This window comes from Arvicanthis niloticus, chromosome 28 (genome assembly GCF_011762505.2).
Source record: "Arvicanthis niloticus isolate mArvNil1 chromosome 28, mArvNil1.pat.X, whole genome shotgun sequence".
In the NCBI taxonomy this organism is placed as follows: domain Eukaryota; kingdom Metazoa; phylum Chordata; class Mammalia; order Rodentia; family Muridae; genus Arvicanthis; species Arvicanthis niloticus.
In genome coordinates this window covers 19,983,491-20,002,300 of record NC_133436.1, presented here as the reverse complement: position 1 = coordinate 20,002,300, position 18,810 = coordinate 19,983,491, and the positions used below count along the sequence as shown (strand labels likewise).

General features: G+C 39.8%; 1 protein-coding gene across 4 annotated transcripts in view; it reads left to right on the top strand.

Moving 5' to 3' along the window:
• The window catches only part of Grm1 (glutamate metabotropic receptor 1), a 376,706-nt gene that overhangs the window by 104,950 nt on the left and 252,946 nt on the right, over window positions 1-18,810 (top strand). For all 4 annotated transcript variants that reach the window (XM_076926847.1, XM_076926848.1, XM_076926850.1 and 1 more), the window contains one exon: window positions 14,595-14,844. In XM_076926847.1, the coding sequence (XP_076782962.1) occupies window positions 14,595-14,844 (250 nt within the window). The remainder of the gene's footprint in view (window positions 1-14,594; window positions 14,845-18,810) is intronic.

Sequence of the window (18,810 nt, the reverse complement as noted above, 5' to 3'; positions counted from 1 at the left end):
GATCACAAATTCAAGACTGACCTGTACTGTGAGATAAAACCCTGTCTGTAGAAACAAACATAAATAAAACAAGCAATGGATTTACCTGTAATATCTACTGTGATATAATTGCTATACAAATTGCTATGCCCTACAGTTTAAGGAACCCAGACAAGAAAAAGTCATGGCATGTGCAATACACTCAAACATTTTCAAGTCATGCTTCAAGGCACAGGGCTTGTTTTCTTGAGAGCTAACACTTTATACTCCCTCTTAGACACTGAAGGATTGCATTGGTCATTGAATTGATTTTTTAGAGGCCTATTTTGGGGTTGAATTGAGTTTTAAGAGCCAAAATTTCACATTAGTTAAGAGCGGAAGTGGCATATGGAATGAGCAAGTGAGACACAGAACAAATGGTGCATTCGTGAGTGCTGAAGACAGACCCAGGGAAGCTGGGTGTGCCTGGGAACCTCTTCATGCAGGAGGATTTAGCATTAGCTCAGGTATATGGTAATTTGAATTTTACTTTTGGGCAATTTGGGCAATGCCCCTAACCCCCAATGTTTCTCTCTAATATTGATTGAACACATGAACACAGAACTTGTAAACACAGAGGAACAGTCATATAATATTAAACGTGCATGCTGTAGGTTCATATAACAAAACACAAAAGTAAATCTTTCTCAGTTCTTGATGCTGGAAAAAAGCAAAGTAAAGTCAAAGATCTAGCCCTGAGTGAGCTGGCAACTGATTAGCTCGTTTTCTTTGGCTTGTATTTCCTAGCTTACACACACACACACACACACACACACACACACACAGAGAGAGAGAGAGAGAGAGAGAGAGAGAGAGAGAGAGAGAGAGAGAGAGAGAGAGATATTTCTGACCTCTTAGGTGTCGTGTCTTTTCTGAAATGTACAATGATCTTGTCAGATCATGGCCCCACACTTCTGATCTTTCCTTACAGACGGATTTTCAGGAGGCCTAGGGTTATGTGGGGAAGCACAAGAAATCAGTTCAGAAATGGTGTCAAGCAGGAGTTCACTTGCAAATAACAGAAATCCAGCCTCCTGGTGACTCTTATTAGATAACGATTTAGCTCTCCCATGCAATAAGACATCTGCTAATAAGACTTACAGGGCTGGCTTGCAGCCTAGTGTTTCTCCTGTGTCTGTGTACTGGTCTGTCTACTGCTTGTGTGGGAAGGCTTTGTCCAGGCTTAAGTTACATGCCTGCTTCACATTCTTGCAAAAGGTCCCTAGATGCCTCAATCTGCTCAAATATCACCCTCTGGAACTCATCACTGTGCTCCTCTGGCTGTCAGAATCTGGGTGGGTAGGTATCCTTGATTGTATAGTTTACTGCAAAGAGAATTAGGTAGCTTTTGGTAAAAAAGAATGGGAGCCTAGATATTGTGTTTGAAGCTATTAGAGTCTGAAATAGACAAATACACACACACACACACACACACACACACACACACGCACACACACACACATGCATACATGGGTACTCACATGTACACACGTGTGTACTCACACAAAAGATGGGGATGGGAAACTTGGAGCCACAGTCTTCAGGGTTACACTCGCAGCGTTCAAATCCTTGGTTGATAAATTTGGACTGGCTGCTTTACTTCCCTTGGCCTCAGGGTCCACTTGATATTGTGACTAAGATGAGGCAACAGAGCTGTAGTAAAAGCAAAGAAGACAATGAAGACATATTTCTATAAAAGTTCCCCCTGTTTTCTAATCAGCAAATTACTTACCCTTCTGGACCAGCCTATGCTTTGATTTCTTTTTTCTTTTTAACTTTGGTGAGACTGTGTTCACACAGAAACTGTTAAAGCAACTTTTATTTATCATTATTTTGACACCAAAAATACTGCCTGTCCTCAGCTTGCCATGCCAGAAACAGACAAACTCCTTTGTGTCTTTTACAGTGCCAGAATTTATTGAATAACAATGCATTTACAAGGTGGGCAGAGGCTTCAGTGGCAGCAATTTGTTAGTTAATCCCATTTAGGTAATCTGGATGAGGCCAATTCAGGTTCTTACTTATTCTAATCTTATTTCAATCTTAATAGTATCAGCTCTCATACCACACAATGCATAGCATACAATCTCTCTCTCTCTCTCTCTCTCTGTGTCTGTCTTTGTCTCTTTGTGTCTCTGTTTCTGTCTGTCTGTATCTCTCTCTCTTTCTCTCTCTTTCTCATATGTCTGTCTATCTGTACAGACATGAATTGCAGAATGAATACAAGTTTAAGGGGCTACTGTAGAGTTCTGGAGGTTTCAGAAATGGAATGATAAAAATACAAATAGAATCCATGTTGATAAGAGAAGAAACTCAAATCAGTGTCTGGGAACAAGCTACTGTTTTAATGTCAGGATCAAGAGCAAAGATGTAACCAGCTGCAGAGACAACAGAAATAGCAGGAATAGGTCCAGTTAGGTAAGCAATCCAACGAACAAGCATAGGCAGTTGCTTACTTCATGTCAATACTGGGCTTCGGGTCCAGATTAAGCTCCAGAGATAGTCAAGAGTTCAGTCCTTGACATATATTCTGGTTGTCGGATGCCAAGTCAGTGAGGCAGGGCTGTCCATCCCAGCCCTAGTGATTCAGCATGTTTTAGGGTCCTGGTGAGGAGAGTTATGCCCCTTTCTTGGTCTGCTGTATCTGCTAAGACTTAGGGCCTGGTTTTCTTATTGCAATTAATATATCTGGGTGCCCCACAGCCTCAATTCATCTTAATAAGCTTATTGTGATTTCAATCAAAAAGTCTCCTAATTCAAAACAAATATGGCAGAAAGTAGGGTATAGGTAAATTTTCTTTCTTTTTTTTTCTTTTTCTTGGATATTTTATTTATTTACAAAAAAAAACCCCTAGAACCCCTAGCTAGAACGCCCTATCCTATACCCTCTCTTCCTTTATGCTTTTAAACCATTTTGATTACATGCATATATTAAGGTCAGTTTTAGGTTGAGGGTCTAGCAATACTATAGATGGAAATAGTCGAGGAACAAGCAAGACAGTAAACAAAAGTAGTCAAAGAAAAATCAAGGCATTAAACCCAATTATGTGAACTGTTTCTATGGGCTTATCAAACTCCTTTGTGTCTTTCTACAGTGCCAGAATTTATTGAGTAACAATGCATTTACAAGGTTTACATGATCAAGATTTACATGATCACTGTTTCTAAGGGCTTATCAGGATGACCAAAGTATCTATGCCTACTTCACTATACCTAGCCCAAGGTCATTTTCATGTCTGAAGCCTACTTCCTTGTTCTAGCCTAAAATTTAGATTCCTGCCTGAGATTACTTCTTTGTTCTAGTCTAATGTCAGATTCTTGCTTGAAGCCTACTTCATTGTCCTTGGCCAATGTCATATTCCTGCCAAGCAGCCCCAAAGGCTCTCCACCTCTCCCCCCTTTTTATTTTGTTAACAATACTGAACCTGTCTTAGGTCATTCTGAGAAGAATGCCTTCCTTACCCATTATGGAATATGCATTATCAAAAGCAATGCACTTCTGTCTTAGCTTGGTAAGGCTCTGTGCAGAATCTTACCCGTCCTTGGCTTGCCAGCCTGTTAATTTAATAACTTTGTCTGGGGGTCCATTATCAGTTTCAAGTCATGTAGACTGGCTGCCAGCCCGTTGATGTAGTTAGAGACAAGCTTTATCACGATGGGCAGGAATAAAAGTATTACCAGGACAAGAAGGGCTGGCCTATCAAGCTGTATATGCCATTCTTGAGGTTTGACCAAAATGGAAATACTGAGCTCAGGCCATGGATAATTTTATTGTATTATCTACAGCATCAAAGGTCAACAGAGCAGCATTCTTTAAATTCATAATCTCACTATGCAAAGTTAAGACACCCAGAGAGGTGTCAGGATTATGCCAAATATCTTACAGGTATCTTTAAACTTTTTTTCTAATTATAATGACAATCATTATGAATTTCAAAAGTAACACTACTCCAATGATATTTGTCATGACACTTGGGATGACGCCTAATTCTTGAACCCTGAACCTCCTTCAGATAATTTGAATGGTTATAGAGCATCATTTGTTGTTCCAGATATGGGTAACTTTTCTTAAGGGTAGTCTCAATAATATTAGCTATTCCCTTAAGAAGAAAAAACATTTTTTTAAAAAATCTAGACATGATGATATTTAAATCAGTATACATGCTGATTCAATCCAACTAGAAGTTAGTTAACGTTACTGAAACAAGCAGCTTGGCCTCAACAAATTACTACCCTGTATAGAAAAGCCATATAGGGAACATAGCCAGGCAAGCAGCCTAGACATAGGGAATTTATAGAGATGGAGGTAGATCCAAACAACAAAGATAAACATTAAAATGGCAGAGACAGAAACAGAAATGGAGAGATGGTAGGTAGGCAAGTAGGTAGGTAGATAGGTAGATATATAGGTAGGTAGGTAGGTAGATAGGTAGATAGAGAGATAGGTAGGTAGATATGTAGGTAGGTAGGTAGGTAGATATATAGGTAGGTAGATAGATAGATAGATAGATAGATAGATAGATAGATAGATAGATAGGTAGCTTTACAAAAACAGAGAAGACAAACCATGATTTCAAACAAAAAATTGCTAATTTAATCCAAGTATGTAGATAAAACAAGAAGTACCACATAGCCTAAAGCTAACTTTCTTTAAGGTAGGAATATTAGTTACATATCCTTTAAGAATAAAATTTGCTACCCAGACATAATAAGTGGTTAATTTCTCTTCTACAAAATATCTCATAATACCCCATAGTAGCTGTGCTGGGCTAGACAGTCTTCAGTTCCTACTTCTGTACATTGCAATTTAGATGTCATTTTCTTAATGACATAGTCTGTGATTATTATAAATTCTAAAACATAGATAAAATATAATTATGAAAAATCCTATCATCCAAAGAAACCTAGCTGATGTTTTATGTATTCTTCAACTCTTCAGTATGTACTGAGACTTGTTAGGAGCTTTGCATTGCACAAAATATTTTAGCTGTTTTTACAATTTAACAATATGAGATAAATAATTTCCCCGTTTGTACAATTCTGCAGTATCCTAGGTATCATTTGTAGATATTATTTTGATGTCCACAATGCTTATTTAACCAGTCTCCTATTGTAGATAACCTTTTAATTTGCTTTTGTTTATTATTACTTTCAACTGTGTGCTGTGATAAAGATTTTAGTAACTTTATGGATAATGAGATTATTTTCCAAGCCAAAGGATATGAAGATATAATTCCAATGATGTAGAGCATTGGTATAAAACTTTAATTAAAGAGTAGGAATGGTTTACTTACCATAGCATGAACTTCTGTCAATGCTAAGGATTATTAAACAGTTTTATAGATTTATTGTATGTCTCTATGTGTGTGTGTGTGTGTGCGCGCGTGCGTGTCTGTGTAGAGGTATGCATCTAGAGCATGTTTGTAGAAACTGCTGCTGGATGAGGCATTACAATTTTGCCTGTTTATGGACACAATAGATGTCAGGAAAACAGATAGGTGTTGATGAAAAGCTGCCCATGGAAACTTCTTCTGTTCGTGTGGAAACACGCTTCCTCCCACAACAGGAACGATTCTTTTGTATTTTCATCCTTCTTACATTTTGCTCTCTGTTAACTTCTTTTTCCCAATCACCTAATGTTATAGAGGCAAGAGAATCTGTGTTAGATTCTGACATGCACAGTAAGGCCCGATGGCTTCTCAAAGTCACTTGAAGATTCAGCGGTAGACTTACTGTTAGACAGACAGAATTTAAATGCGTTTCTGAAATGCAAACATCAAAGGTGGCAAAGTACTAGAGACAAGGACATTGAAATGTGGTAGGAAAACATCAAGGGGCAACCGGGCACAGGAACCCATGTGTGCAAAGCCAATTCCTGCAGTTGGAAACAACCATGAACTCAGGTTTTATAAACAGGATAACAGACATCAAAGATTCTGAAACTCTTGGATCATTGCGAATGCTATTCCATACTTTCAGATTCGACAGCTATAGAGAGACGTAGAGAGTGAAACTTGCATTTCTTTCTTTTTTTTATGAAAGAGACTTACGTTTTTAGTTATGTGTATGTGGGTACATATGCATGAGGTACCAGGCAGAGTCAGTAAATATGCTGGGGCCCCTGAAGCTGGAGTTACAAGAGAGCTGCCTGAAGTGGGTGCTGGGGACAGAACTCATGTCCTTCACAAGAACAGGATATGGTGTGCTTGTAAGTGCTGAACCATCTTCCCAAAGTCCTCTGCATTTTCTTGTGTTCTAGAAAATTTACTTTTGTGACCACAGACTATTTACTATTTTCAGGAAGGCTTGTCAATTCATATTATCACCTTCATTTTACTCAAGAGACAGCCAGCCCTTCTAAGAAAACATTCTTAAAGGTTATCGAATGCCCAGTAAACAGGATTGAAACAGATTGATTTGTTCTCAGACTCATCCTTTTTACCACTATAAGCTATAAGACACAGTGAGTACACAGAGACGCACAACGTCAAGGGTCATGTGTTCTTGATCCTATTCCATAAAGAAGGCAGCCACCCTGGGGTAAGTCTCTGTGATGCTCTCCTTGCACCTTCCAAACAGATGCTTGTACATAGCTGGTAAGAGCTCTGTCCTCCGGAGCTGCCCCACTCACAGCAGTTCCTTTAATGACCTTGAGAATCAGTCTCTCTACATGCTGCCACCTGAAAGTCCTAAGGCACCGCATGACTCATTCACTGATGACCAGACCCAGGATGCTGATGGAAGGACTCAGCGGGTGTTGGGTGGAAGCAAAGGAACCATCATACTTCTTAGGGAACCAAATTCCAAGGTTCAGGGAAAGGTTGATATAACTGAGGTCATTTTTCTACTGGAGGACAACAAAGCTGAATGGTAACTTTTAGAGGGCCTGTCTATCCATATCTACCCAACTGATAGCTGCCTGTTTTGATAGAGAATAAAGACAAAAGGAGTTTGAATTTTTATTATAGAAAATTTAGGTTAAGAGGAAGAATTTCCTGATAGTGATGGATGTTCAACAGTGGATTTCTAGAATGTGCTGTGAAATCAAGTTTTTGTTATAGTTCATTTAAATATAAGACAGTATCATACTCACCTAGTATGTCTGAAGAAGCTTTCCATTGATGAAGACCGGTCTGGAACTGTATGCTCAGACTAGACTAGAAAGGCAGGCACCCTCATGTGATCTCATGGCTGCATGAAGCAAGGATGTCTAGGACATAAGACTAGTGTTACTTTAATAATTGAAACTTTCTCTCTTTTTTTTTTTTTTTTTTTTTTTTTTTTTTTTTTGGTTTTTTCGAGACAGGGTCTCTCTGTGTAGCCCTGGCTGTCCTGGAACTCACTCTGTAGACCAGGCTGGCCTCGAACTCGGAAATCCACCTGTCTCTGCTTCCCAAGTGCTGGGATTAAAGGCATGCTCCACCACTGCTCGGCGTGGCTTTCCTTTTTTTAAGACGTAAAAGAGATAGTTTCATGTTTGCCTTGAAGAATTGACAGACGTGCAAATAAGCAGTTGTGAATATGATTGACCAAAGTTTAAGAAGGTCAAATCACATCATTTAATTTAATCATCTGTCTCTCTGTCTCTCTCTCCCGCTTTCTCTCTGTGTGCATGCGTGTTCATATACATGTATGTACATGCATATGGAGGCCTGACATTAGTGTTGGAACTCATCCCCCAACACTCTTACCTTATTCATTGAGGTCTCCCAATCAAACCCAGATCTTGCCTATATGGGTAGTCTTACTGCCCAACTCTCTCTGAGGATTCCCTCTCACCTTCTGAGGCTGAGAATGAGTGGGTTTCTTGTTTTCCTAGCATTTACAAAACTTCTAAGGATCAGAAATCCAGTGCTCATGGTTGCCAAACAAATGCTCTAACTCTGAGCCATCTCCCTGGCCCCAGTGGCAGCCTTTCAACAGTAATAATATTTGACTAACAAGAAAAGTATGTTAAAACGGTAGAAGTGGAAAAATCTCATCTACACAAGGGCAACATTAAAGAAATTCACACACAATACTATCGTATCTGACTGCTTTAAAATCATATGTACTTCAGAAAATCCAAAATTAGATGTAGCCACTGGTTTCCCCTTCTTTTCATAGTTACAATGCTTATGTTTATTGTCAATATTTTTACTAATGTTCAATCGTACTGCCTTCAATTCTTTAGTTCTTCAACAATATAAACTTAGGAATTTCTCAGTGAGTCCTGTGCCCCGCCCCACACTGTTGTTATCTGCTGATTGGATACTTAGTTTATAGCATGCCTTGTTTTAGTCTGTAACTCTTTTGTCACAGCTGATATAGAGATTAGGACGTTCTCATATAAATTCTCTATTTCATGAACTACTCTTTCCCTTGCCTCTTACTCTCGAGGTTTTAGACAACATAACAGGAACAAAGTCTGTCATAAAATCTGTTATGTTGCAGCAACATGTAGCACATTCTCGTGCTGTAATCTTATGCCAGATGCCTCACCAGAGATGTCATTCTCTAAACTCTCATGAACTGTCTGTCTGCTCTATGGTGACTCCTCACGGCTCTGGATATCCCTCCTGTGGCTTCACATATACTTCCATTCCCTTTGAATGGCAGCCCTTAGCCTATGTTTTTATAGGGCCAGTTTCCTCGCTACTATTCCCAAGAGGTTTTCTAGTTATTGCTGCTCATTTATCCCCAAATCTCTTACTGTGGTAGTTCTCTCTCTCTCTCTCTCTCTCTCTCTCTCTCTCTCTCTCTCTCTCTCTCTCTATATATATATATATATATATATATATATATATATATATATATATATATTTAAATACTGCAATGCTGCTTAGTGCTTTATTTTCTGCACCTGTGCTATGCTTCCATAGCCAATTGTGTGTTCACATAACATGGTAGTTACGAGCAAGAAGTAGTCAAGTGTTAAAACTTAGATGAACCAATGGGTTGCCCTGGGAATAGTATGTAACATGCTTGAGCTTCTGAGTCTGCATTGGTAAAAGGGGGCATGTAGCTTACATGGGTTTGCTTCGGTGGATAAATTAATGTTTACCTGTACTAGAAGCAGTGAATACATATCAGATGGAAGGACAAACTAGTGTATGATCATTTGGGGCAACCCTTCAAGGGGAGAACACAGGCATTTTTAAGTTAGAAGTTTCAATAAAATATTTAGTAATAAAATGAAAATAAAACACACAGCTTTTACCCCAAGTATTCAAAGTCACAGCATTTTTTTTTTTTTTTTTTTTACTTTTTAATTGTTTCAGTATAAAATACTTTCACATATTCACAGCTTTTTTCTAGGACTGGATCCAGAAAAGTATCTAAATAAATTCGTCAATACTAGAAAGGCAAGCAGAGGCTGGAGGGCAGGATGGTGGTATAATGGAGGCAGAGGGGGCAGAGGGGGCAGAGGGGGCAGAGGGGGCAGAGGGCAGAGGGCAGAGGGCAGAGGGCAGAGGGCAGAGGACAGAGTCCCTGGCTGAGTGACTTTACTTTTAGTCTGGCAGTGTTCAAGGCCCAGCCTCCGGTCAAGAATGTAGCTCACCTATTTCCCCTTGTAAAGAAACCATGCTTGTATTTTAAGACTAAGAACAAGGACTGCATACTTTATGCACTTTCCTCACTTTCATCGTTGGCATCTGCATTTCATGCTTGAACTTGTTCTTCTCACACTGTTTCAGATGCTTGTAATTGAAAGTAACACAATTTAAGTGATTGTTCTTCACCTTTTTTTTTTTTTTAAATGCCATTTGCATCCAGTCCTCAATAGGTTAACAGGTATGGTTGGGTTCTTGAGAGACCAATAAGATGATGTTTTATGAGTGCAATTTTTAAACTATAAAGATTTGTAGAAGAAAAATTTGTATGCAAGTTTGGAGACTTCTAGACCTTGTAAGAGAAACAGCCAGTTTAAGCACAGCGATACATAATTGTTCAGATCATGTGATGCACACTTTAATTTCAAAACTAGGAAGGGACAGAGATATGAGGATGTCTGTGAATTTCAACCAGTCTTGGCTACATTGTCTTTCTATGCCACATAGTGAGATCTCATCTCAGCAAAACAAAACAAAATGCTGATCTAAATAAGATAAGATAAATTTAAAAAATGAAACAATCTTCCTACAGAATGAATTAACCTGTACAGATATCATATTCAATTATGAAAACACACACATAAATTGTATAGAGATAGATAGATAGATAGATAGATAGATAGATAGATAGAACAGTATAAAGAGCCTATGAGTCAATACAGGTTACCAACTGTCTTAGTCACTGTTCCATTTCTATCAAGACAGCGTGCCTAAGGCAACTCTTATAAAAGAAAGCATTTAATTGGCAGTTTGCTTAGTTCAGAGGCTTAGTCCATTACTGTCAAAGTGGGGAAACTATATTCTGATTTATAAGCAGAGAGAGGAGAGAGAGCGAGAGGGAGAGAGAGAGAGAGAGGGAGAGGAAGGGAGGGAGGGAGGGAGAGAGAGAGAGAGGGAGAGAGAGGGAGAGGGAGAGGGAGAGGGAGAGGGAGGGAGAGAGAGAGAGAGAGAGAGAGAGAGAGAGAGAGAGAGAGAGAGAGAGAGAGAGAGAACAATGTCTTGGGCCTGGCATGGGCTTTTGAAACTTCAAAGCCCACTACCAATGACACATTTTCTAATAAGGTCACACCCCCTAATCCCTCTAATCCCATTGAAGAGTTTCACTCCCTGTTGATGACACATTCAATACATTGGGACCTATGAGAGCCATTTTATTTAAACCACCACAACAAGCATTCAGTTCTTCCATAAGCAGGCTTGATACCTGTTGAGAAGTTTCACTTTTCACTGCTTGGTATCTCAGTCTATTTGGAGAGAGAGGTTTGAACTAAGTATGCCCATTACTAGATTTAAAACACAAAGATTTTTCTTATTCTCATACAAAGATCACTGTTGGTCACTTGACTCGTATGTGTTTTGATGAAGGACTATAGTAATTTTGGGGATTGAAGCCCAAGAGTTGGCATCTCAGCAGTAAGGTTGTCTGTCCTGTAATGCCATCTCCTGACAGACTGATAGTGACTTTTGCAATCTATTCATAGTGCCTTGTGTATTCTATAACCTGTATTTACTGAGAGAGAGGCAAGGGGAGGGAGATAGAGAAAGGCATCCCACTTCCTTCCTTGTATACTCTCTTTCAGATGAGTGAATAATGAGTTGGTCAGCTTTCTCTCTCATAATCATCCTGTGCTTCTTGCTTTGCTGTGACATGTTTCCACAGTCCAGGGACATGGGGATCTCATGATATGTTAAATTCTTCCATTTGGACTCCCGTAGACTGGGTGAGATAGGATATTGCAGTTGTCACAGGGCAAACACACAATTTGATCCCAAAATTTTATGAAAAAGGACACAACAAAGCTTTTTGTTCTAATCATACAGGAAAATTATGAGACTTTCATAGTTGTTAAAATTCAAGTTACAAGACTGTTCTGAAATAAATTATTTCATAATTGTTTGACTAATAATTACTGTATTTACCCAATACCCTATTTTTTGTTTAAAAACATGGTTAAATTATATATATATATATATATATATATATATATGTGTGTGTGTGTGTGTGTGTGTGTGTGTGTGTGTGTATAAACATATTTGTTTGTTAGTTTGCTTGCTTGTTTTTTGATAAAGGGTTTCAAGGTTTCTCTGTGTAGCCCTGGTTTTCCTGGAACTCAATCTATAGAACAGGAGGGCCTAGAACTCAGAGATCCACCTGCTTCTGCTGGGATTAAAATTGTGGGCCACTACTGTCCAGCTTGAATATATTTTTAATCATATTCTCCTGTATTGAAGGAATATATGCATTAAGAATACTGAATATGGTAATAATAAATATTAATATTATTAATTCATATTATTAATAATTATTATTAATTTTGTTGTTGCTTTTTTAGGAGATTCTATAGCCCTGGTTGTCCTGAAACTTGCTATGTATAACAGGCTGTACTTAAACTCACTGAGATCCTCCTACCTCTGCCTTCTGGGTGCTAGGATTAAAGGCATACATCACCATACCTGACAATATTAAATATTATTAATGAAATCCTGGCTTTTTGATAGATCCAAAGATTTGCCTTATTTTAATTGCACCATTTTGCTTGTTAATAATATCCAGTGTTTTTTTTTTTTTTTGTAAACTTGCTACCCATTGACTGTTTATTTTGAATTACTTGTTTATATCTCTGTACATTTCTCAATTGGCCTGTCATAACAAATGCTCTTTAGTGAAATTCACAGTAGTGAACTCAAGTATATAAAACTATTCTAAGTACTAAACACACGTCACATAACAAGTCATACGGAGATATTCTCATGAAACTTGGGGTTAGCCTCGTAGTCCCGGAGAGATCAGTTTGGGGTTAGCCTCGTAGTCCCGGTGAGCTTTGATTTTCTTTTCAAGCATGCTCAACAGAAATTGAAGCTTTCTGCAAAGGAGCAGTGCAGTGATTCACACCTTAACAGAGCACTAGGTGTGAAGTGAGCTGAGAACAGGAATGGAAGTAAGGAGTCGAATCATGAGGCCAAGGCAGTGGGAGGAGTCGACAGTGCCTTGCTGAGGAGGACGATCTTGGTGGCCCTCCCAGATTCCTTCCCTCAGATGCTCTGATATATCTCTTCCTCAACAGTTACAATGTGAATATTTCTTTTTTTTTTCTTTTTTCTTTTTTTTGTTTTTTTTCGAGACAGGGTTTCTCTGTGTAGCCCTGGCTGTCCTGGAACTCACTCTGCAGACCAGGCTGGCCTCGAACTCAGAAATCCGCCTGCTTCTGCCTCCCAAGTGCTGGGATTAAAGGCGTGCGCCACCACCACCCGGCTAACGTGAATATTTCTTAATGTCAGCTATTACTTCTCCACTTCTGTAACTGTATTCAGTGACAAACTGACAAGAATTCCCTTGCTCAGCTGTGAGGCTGAACCTGTGGAGTGAGGCTCTCCATCACGTCCTGTGGGACCAGCCAGCAACTAACTAATCGTTAGTTGTGAAAAGCTTCTTGCTTAGTTAGCACTTGTCTCCTATTCTCCTCTGCTTCCCTGCTCCTCTGGTTCTCTATGAGTTCCCTGAACAGGAATCTTTATCTCAGGCTTTTTGTTTAGGGAACATGACCTAAGACATGGTTTTGAATAGAAGAGACTGAAGCAGAGCAAAGAGACTGGATTAGGACTGCTTTGGGCAATAGAAATGGATCTGGTATGAGAGAAAAAACACAGAAACTTGGTGCAGGTAGGCAGGAACTTCTAATAGAAAGTAACTTGAAGGAAACATGCTTGTAAAATACAGAAGGAAAAGGCATTATCCCGATATGCTGTCTTAGAAGTCTGCACATGGATACACCAGGTAGGCAGATGAATGTCCTAGTTTTTTATTCCGAAGGACCTTTCAGCATGAAGATACAGATGTATGACTAAATAGTCACAGTCAAATAGTACTTGAAGGCACATGGCTGAAAGGAATACCTGGGGTGGGTGTGTAAATGAACAGTTTCCTATGATGTAGTCCTAGCATAGCAACATTCAAAGGGTGAGCAGAGATGTAAAAATAAAAGAACCAAGGAGTGGACTTTTAATAGTGAAAGGGTTGGGGAGTACTGTGTTTCAAGAGCCAGGAATATAAAGGGCTTTAGTGAGGAATGTGACCCTGAATGTGGCAAGTTGCTGGTTAAAATAAAGACCAGGGGTTATAACAACAGGTTGTGATTAGTAACTCGAATAACAGAAAACTTTGGCGAGAGACAATTTTGAGAGGGTGGGTCTATGTATGCTCAAATTCATGAAGCTTAAAAATTAAATGTGTGCAGGCTTTTAACATATCAATAAAACTTTAAAATGTTTGATTAAAAATACTGATATAAAGGAGAGGATGGAAGATTAATCAGGCTCAGTGGATGAAGTAGTAACTTAGGTGGGTCATAACCTAAGAACTCCCTTCTTTTAGTTGACACATTAGAATAGACAAGGGGTGATAGAACTGTTGACCTTGTTGGCTTTATCCTTAACACTTAAGGCTTGCATCAGGAAGACTGACAGAAGATGTGTCAACGAGGAAAGATTTATTAACCTTCCTTCTGTGTTCTTATTGAAATCTGAAATAAGGACTTACGCTGATAAAGCAGCCGTAGAGCACATGGTTTGGAGATTTTGCAGGGCTTCTTATCTGAGTGTCTGTGTTTTGTCTTGGAATCCAGATGAAGCCAGCTGACGTCCACATTCTAATGGAGCTCAGCTCTCCCACGTGGTTAAAATATGGGACAGGCATTATTAATCGTGGCTATAAAATAGGGAAAGAATCTATTTCACAAAAGGTCTTCCATTGTAGGAGCCTAGTTCATGTAATTTCTGTTGGCTTTCAGAGTTGGATGTTGTCATCTGAATACTTTCTACTCCACCAAGGTCTCCTCTCAGCCACAGTTATGTATTGTTTAGCAATGCCACCCTCCTCTTCGCCCCTCCCTGCCCCTGCCTCCCAGACCAACAAATCCCCATTCCATTTCGCAGGCCTGTGGCTAACACTGTGGTCTTGAACATCTGTTGATTGTTTCTGGACAGGGAATTATGGCGAGAGTGGAATGGATGCTTTCAAAGAGCTGGCTGCCCAGGAAGGCCTCTGCATCGCACACTCAGACAAAATCTACAGCAATGCTGGCGAGAAGAGCTTTGATCGGCTCCTGCGCAAGCTCCGGGAGCGGCTTCCCAAGGCCAGGGTCGTGGTCTGCTTCTGCGAGGGCATGACAGTGCGGGGGTTACTGAGTGCCATGCGCCGCCTGGGCGTCGTGGGCGAGTTCTCACTCATTGGAAGGTAAATTTAAATCTAAATCTAAATCTCTGTCTTCCTCTCTCTCTCTCCCCCTTCTCTTTCCTTCTGTTCTTTCCTTCCGTCCTTTCCCCCCATCCCCGTGTCTCTCTCTCTCTTTTTCTCTCTCCTTCCCTCCTCCCCAAAGTAATTGGCAAATATGGATTCCTTTTACTAATTTTTTTTTAACTCAAGGTGAGAGGCACATGCAACACAGAGCTGACTAGTGTCTCTCTTCAGCCAGTCAGAGCAGCGGTCCTGTCCTGAATAGAAAGTCACTAGAAGCAGCAGGGCTGTTAACAAGATGATTTGACTATTTTAGAAAGAGACACGAAGTTGTTTGCCAGGGTGTCTCCTCATCTTGGCAAATTGTCCTTTGCTTTGACTTTCTTCTGCTCCTAAATAGCTGACACCCAATACAGAGCCCTGGTATCTGTGAGTGGAAGGTAGGTAGTCACAGGAACAGAACATCTGGTAAGGTCTGAGATGTGAAGAGCTGTCTAAATGGACATGACGTAACACAGACTTTATGGTGATAAGATCCCTTGCCAAACTGTGTCTGTGTGTGTGTTTGTGCACACACTATGTATGGAGGCAGAGGGGTATTTGCAGAGGGGAATTTTATGGTGTTCCAGTGTGATTTCTGCAGATGCCTTGTGAGGGGTTCAACCTGTCTTCTCTCTCCTGGAGGTTATGGACTTCTGTAGATACCTGCTCCCAAGATCCCTTATTGTTTTCATAGAGTTTTTGACCTAACAGATTCCATGCTTATTTAGTTATCTTCTTAATATTGCATGAAAGAAATGCTGTTTTCACTACTGATTCTATCTCAGGAAGCTGCACCTGTCCTCAGCACCCCACCACTTCTCCAGATATTGGTGTCTCTTTCTTTCTCCCATATTGGATGGAATATAAATATGTGGCTTCTATAGAATGGCCTCGACTGCTGGCCCATTGGAAGCTGGGGGAGCAGCAGCAGCAGCAGCAGCAGCAGCAGCAGCAGCAGCAGCAGCAGCAGCAGCAGCAGCAGTAGTAGCAGCATTATTGTCATGTCCCCAGAAGGCTCTCTTTTGCTGCCCCATGGCTTTGGTAATGATTATAAAGACCACCCTCACCACCAATTGAAATTAGTAGCCTGAGACACTAGGGTATTTTTTGAGAAGCAGGTAAGATAGACATACAAACCAAAAATGAAGAGACATTGAGACACTGTCTAGGAATGGGAGGCATAGTGGCCAGGTCACACTGTGATTTAGGACCTGAGAATTTCTGAGTTTGATTAAAATTAGCACACATGCAGTCAGGGTCACCTTGGCTTTTTCTGTGTGATGCAGGTGTGTAAAATCACTTAAAACACCCACAAAAAATTAGTTTCTTAAAGAAGATGCATTTAAAGAAGAATACTGTTTCTTCTAGGAGGGAAAGCATGTAAACATCATTGTTGAAGTGGCACTCAAAGTGCTGTTCTTAATATATGTACCAGGGCAGATGGCACCCAGAGAGTCACTCTTCACTTACTTCTATAAAATGCTTGTCCTTAAAAAAATATAGGCCATTTACTTTTAAAAGTGTGATGTCTATCATTTTCAAAGCAACGATATTCTATTTATTCTCTTTAATATTTTGTAGGTGATCTATTCAAGTTTAAGAAATCTTGAGTGGACATGGCAGGTATGAGCCTCAGGGTAAGCAGGCTATTTGGTTATGAAGCATGGCGATCTGAAATCGTGCCATAACTACAGAGTAGATCCATCCTGTCATCATTAGTTAAAAGCTCGGAGAAAGCTGATGTAATGACACCTTAAACCTTTCTTGTTGGCTTGTCTGTTAATAAAGGAACTGAGCTTACATAAGCATTTCCGAGAGTCTCATGTGCACTTACTCATGAAGAGGCCAGCCACTTGTCCTTGTCCCTCTTTCATCTCTTTTGTTGTTTGTATGCCCTCACCCCACTGGGTTCTTCTGATACATCCTTAGGAGCCATTGTGGAAGTGAGCTCTCACATTCCTGAGAACACTGTTCCCTGTACTGGTGGCTACTGCTACTGAGACATTCCTTCCCTGACATGCCAAAACTGTAGTGTACTCTGCTAAAGGGAAGGAAAGTATTTCTTCCTTCCTGGGCTGCCTTCCATGAGAGTCTACCAAGCTGGTGTTAGCTTTTATTCCTATCTCTTAGCAGGTTTAGAAGAAAGCAGTATTTTATCATTTTTCATTCATAATGCCCCTTTTAGATCCAGCCATGAGTCTATGAGGGAACTGAGCAAGGGATAATGTTGACTACGTGACTGCAGTCTTTCATTGGATGAGTTCTGCCCTCAGTGTTGCCTGTAGACACTGAGCGAGCTCAGTCCCCACTCCAGCAGATTTGTCCAGATGGCAGCAGTGATTTCCAGTTGCCCTAACAACGGTGAAAGACACACCCTCTTCTCAGGAGCCATTCTGTACAGGGTTCATTTATTTCTCTCTGTCACGAAATAATTCTGGCTGCTGCCAGTTTCACAAGAGGGCATTGTATACAGGTGGCAACGAGCCTCTTTTCGTGTAGAGAAAGACAAATAAGTCTGAGTGTAGATTGCAGCAGGAGATATTTCATTTTATATAAGTAGAATTTCCTGAATGAAAATCTACATGTTCCTGGTCCATGGCTCTCTTTTCCCTTCACACTTTACATCATATTGGAATATTTGCATCATATTATCAAGCCATTTTCAGGATTTCATGACTTCTGCTGTTGTCTTTTCCTTGACCTAGTATAATACTTACCTAATTGCCTCCCTACTCTTATCCAGCTGTTTTTAACATAAAGGGAAGGACAGGCTGAAGATTTTAAGTCAGGTGATGCCAGTCTTCATATCTCATGAGCAATCCCTTAATATGTACCCTAGTTTCTTTCATATCAAAGGCCATGCAAAATTCTCTAGTCTTGTCATTGTGATCAAGTCTTTAAGCAGATGTTCATACTAAAACGTAAGTCTTAGAAAGTCAGTTATGAACTGAAAATCTCTAAGTTTTGACTCGATTAAATAAAACTGTCTTAGTTACTGTTCTGTGTCTCTGAAGAGACACCGTCACTGAGGCAGCTTTTAAAGGAAAGCACTTAATCAGGGGTGTCAGCTCTGGAGAGTGGAGTAGAGTTCATGATCATTGTGCTAGGAAGCATGGTAGAAGATAGGTAGACGTGGCACTGAAACACTAGCTGAGAGCTTATACCTCATACACAAACACTAGGCAGAGAGAGAAAGAGAGATACTGAGAGTGGTGTAGGTTTTCAAAACCTCAAAGTCTACCCCCACTGACGTGTCTCCTTCCAAAGTCCATACCTCTTTCAAAAGGCCACACGTCCTTCAAAAGGTCATACATTCTAATTCTTTTCCAAATAGTTCTACCAACTGGGATCAAAGCATTCAAATATATTAGCCTATGGAAGCCATTCTCATTCATACCATCATATACACCCCGGTCTATAGCTTAATGGCCATGCACAGTCCAATGTTGGTTTCACAGTTGATACCATGAGGCTGACTGAGAGCTATGTCTATGATATCATGAGAAAATTATTATACATATGTGGCTATCTTTGGAAAAGATCAAAATTTTGAATTCAGATTATAGTTCCTTTATTTTTCCTTTTATTGAAAATAATTTTCATGTTTCTTGATTATGTTTTTTCCTCCCTCTGTGCCTCCAAATTCATCCCCAATTCCCTCCCAAATCACTTGACTCGTTTTTTTTTTTTGTTTGTTTGTTTGTTTGTTTTTTTGGTATTTTTTTTGTTGTTGTTTTTCAAACAGGCTCCTAAGGAATAATAATACAATAAAACATAATAAGACAAAACAAACACTAATATGTCAGACTAGGACAAAACAAACAAAGAAAAGAGCTAAGAGAAGACATAAGAAACAGAGATCCACTCATCGACACACTGAGGAATCCCATAAAAACACTAAGCTAGAAGCCATAATATATAGGC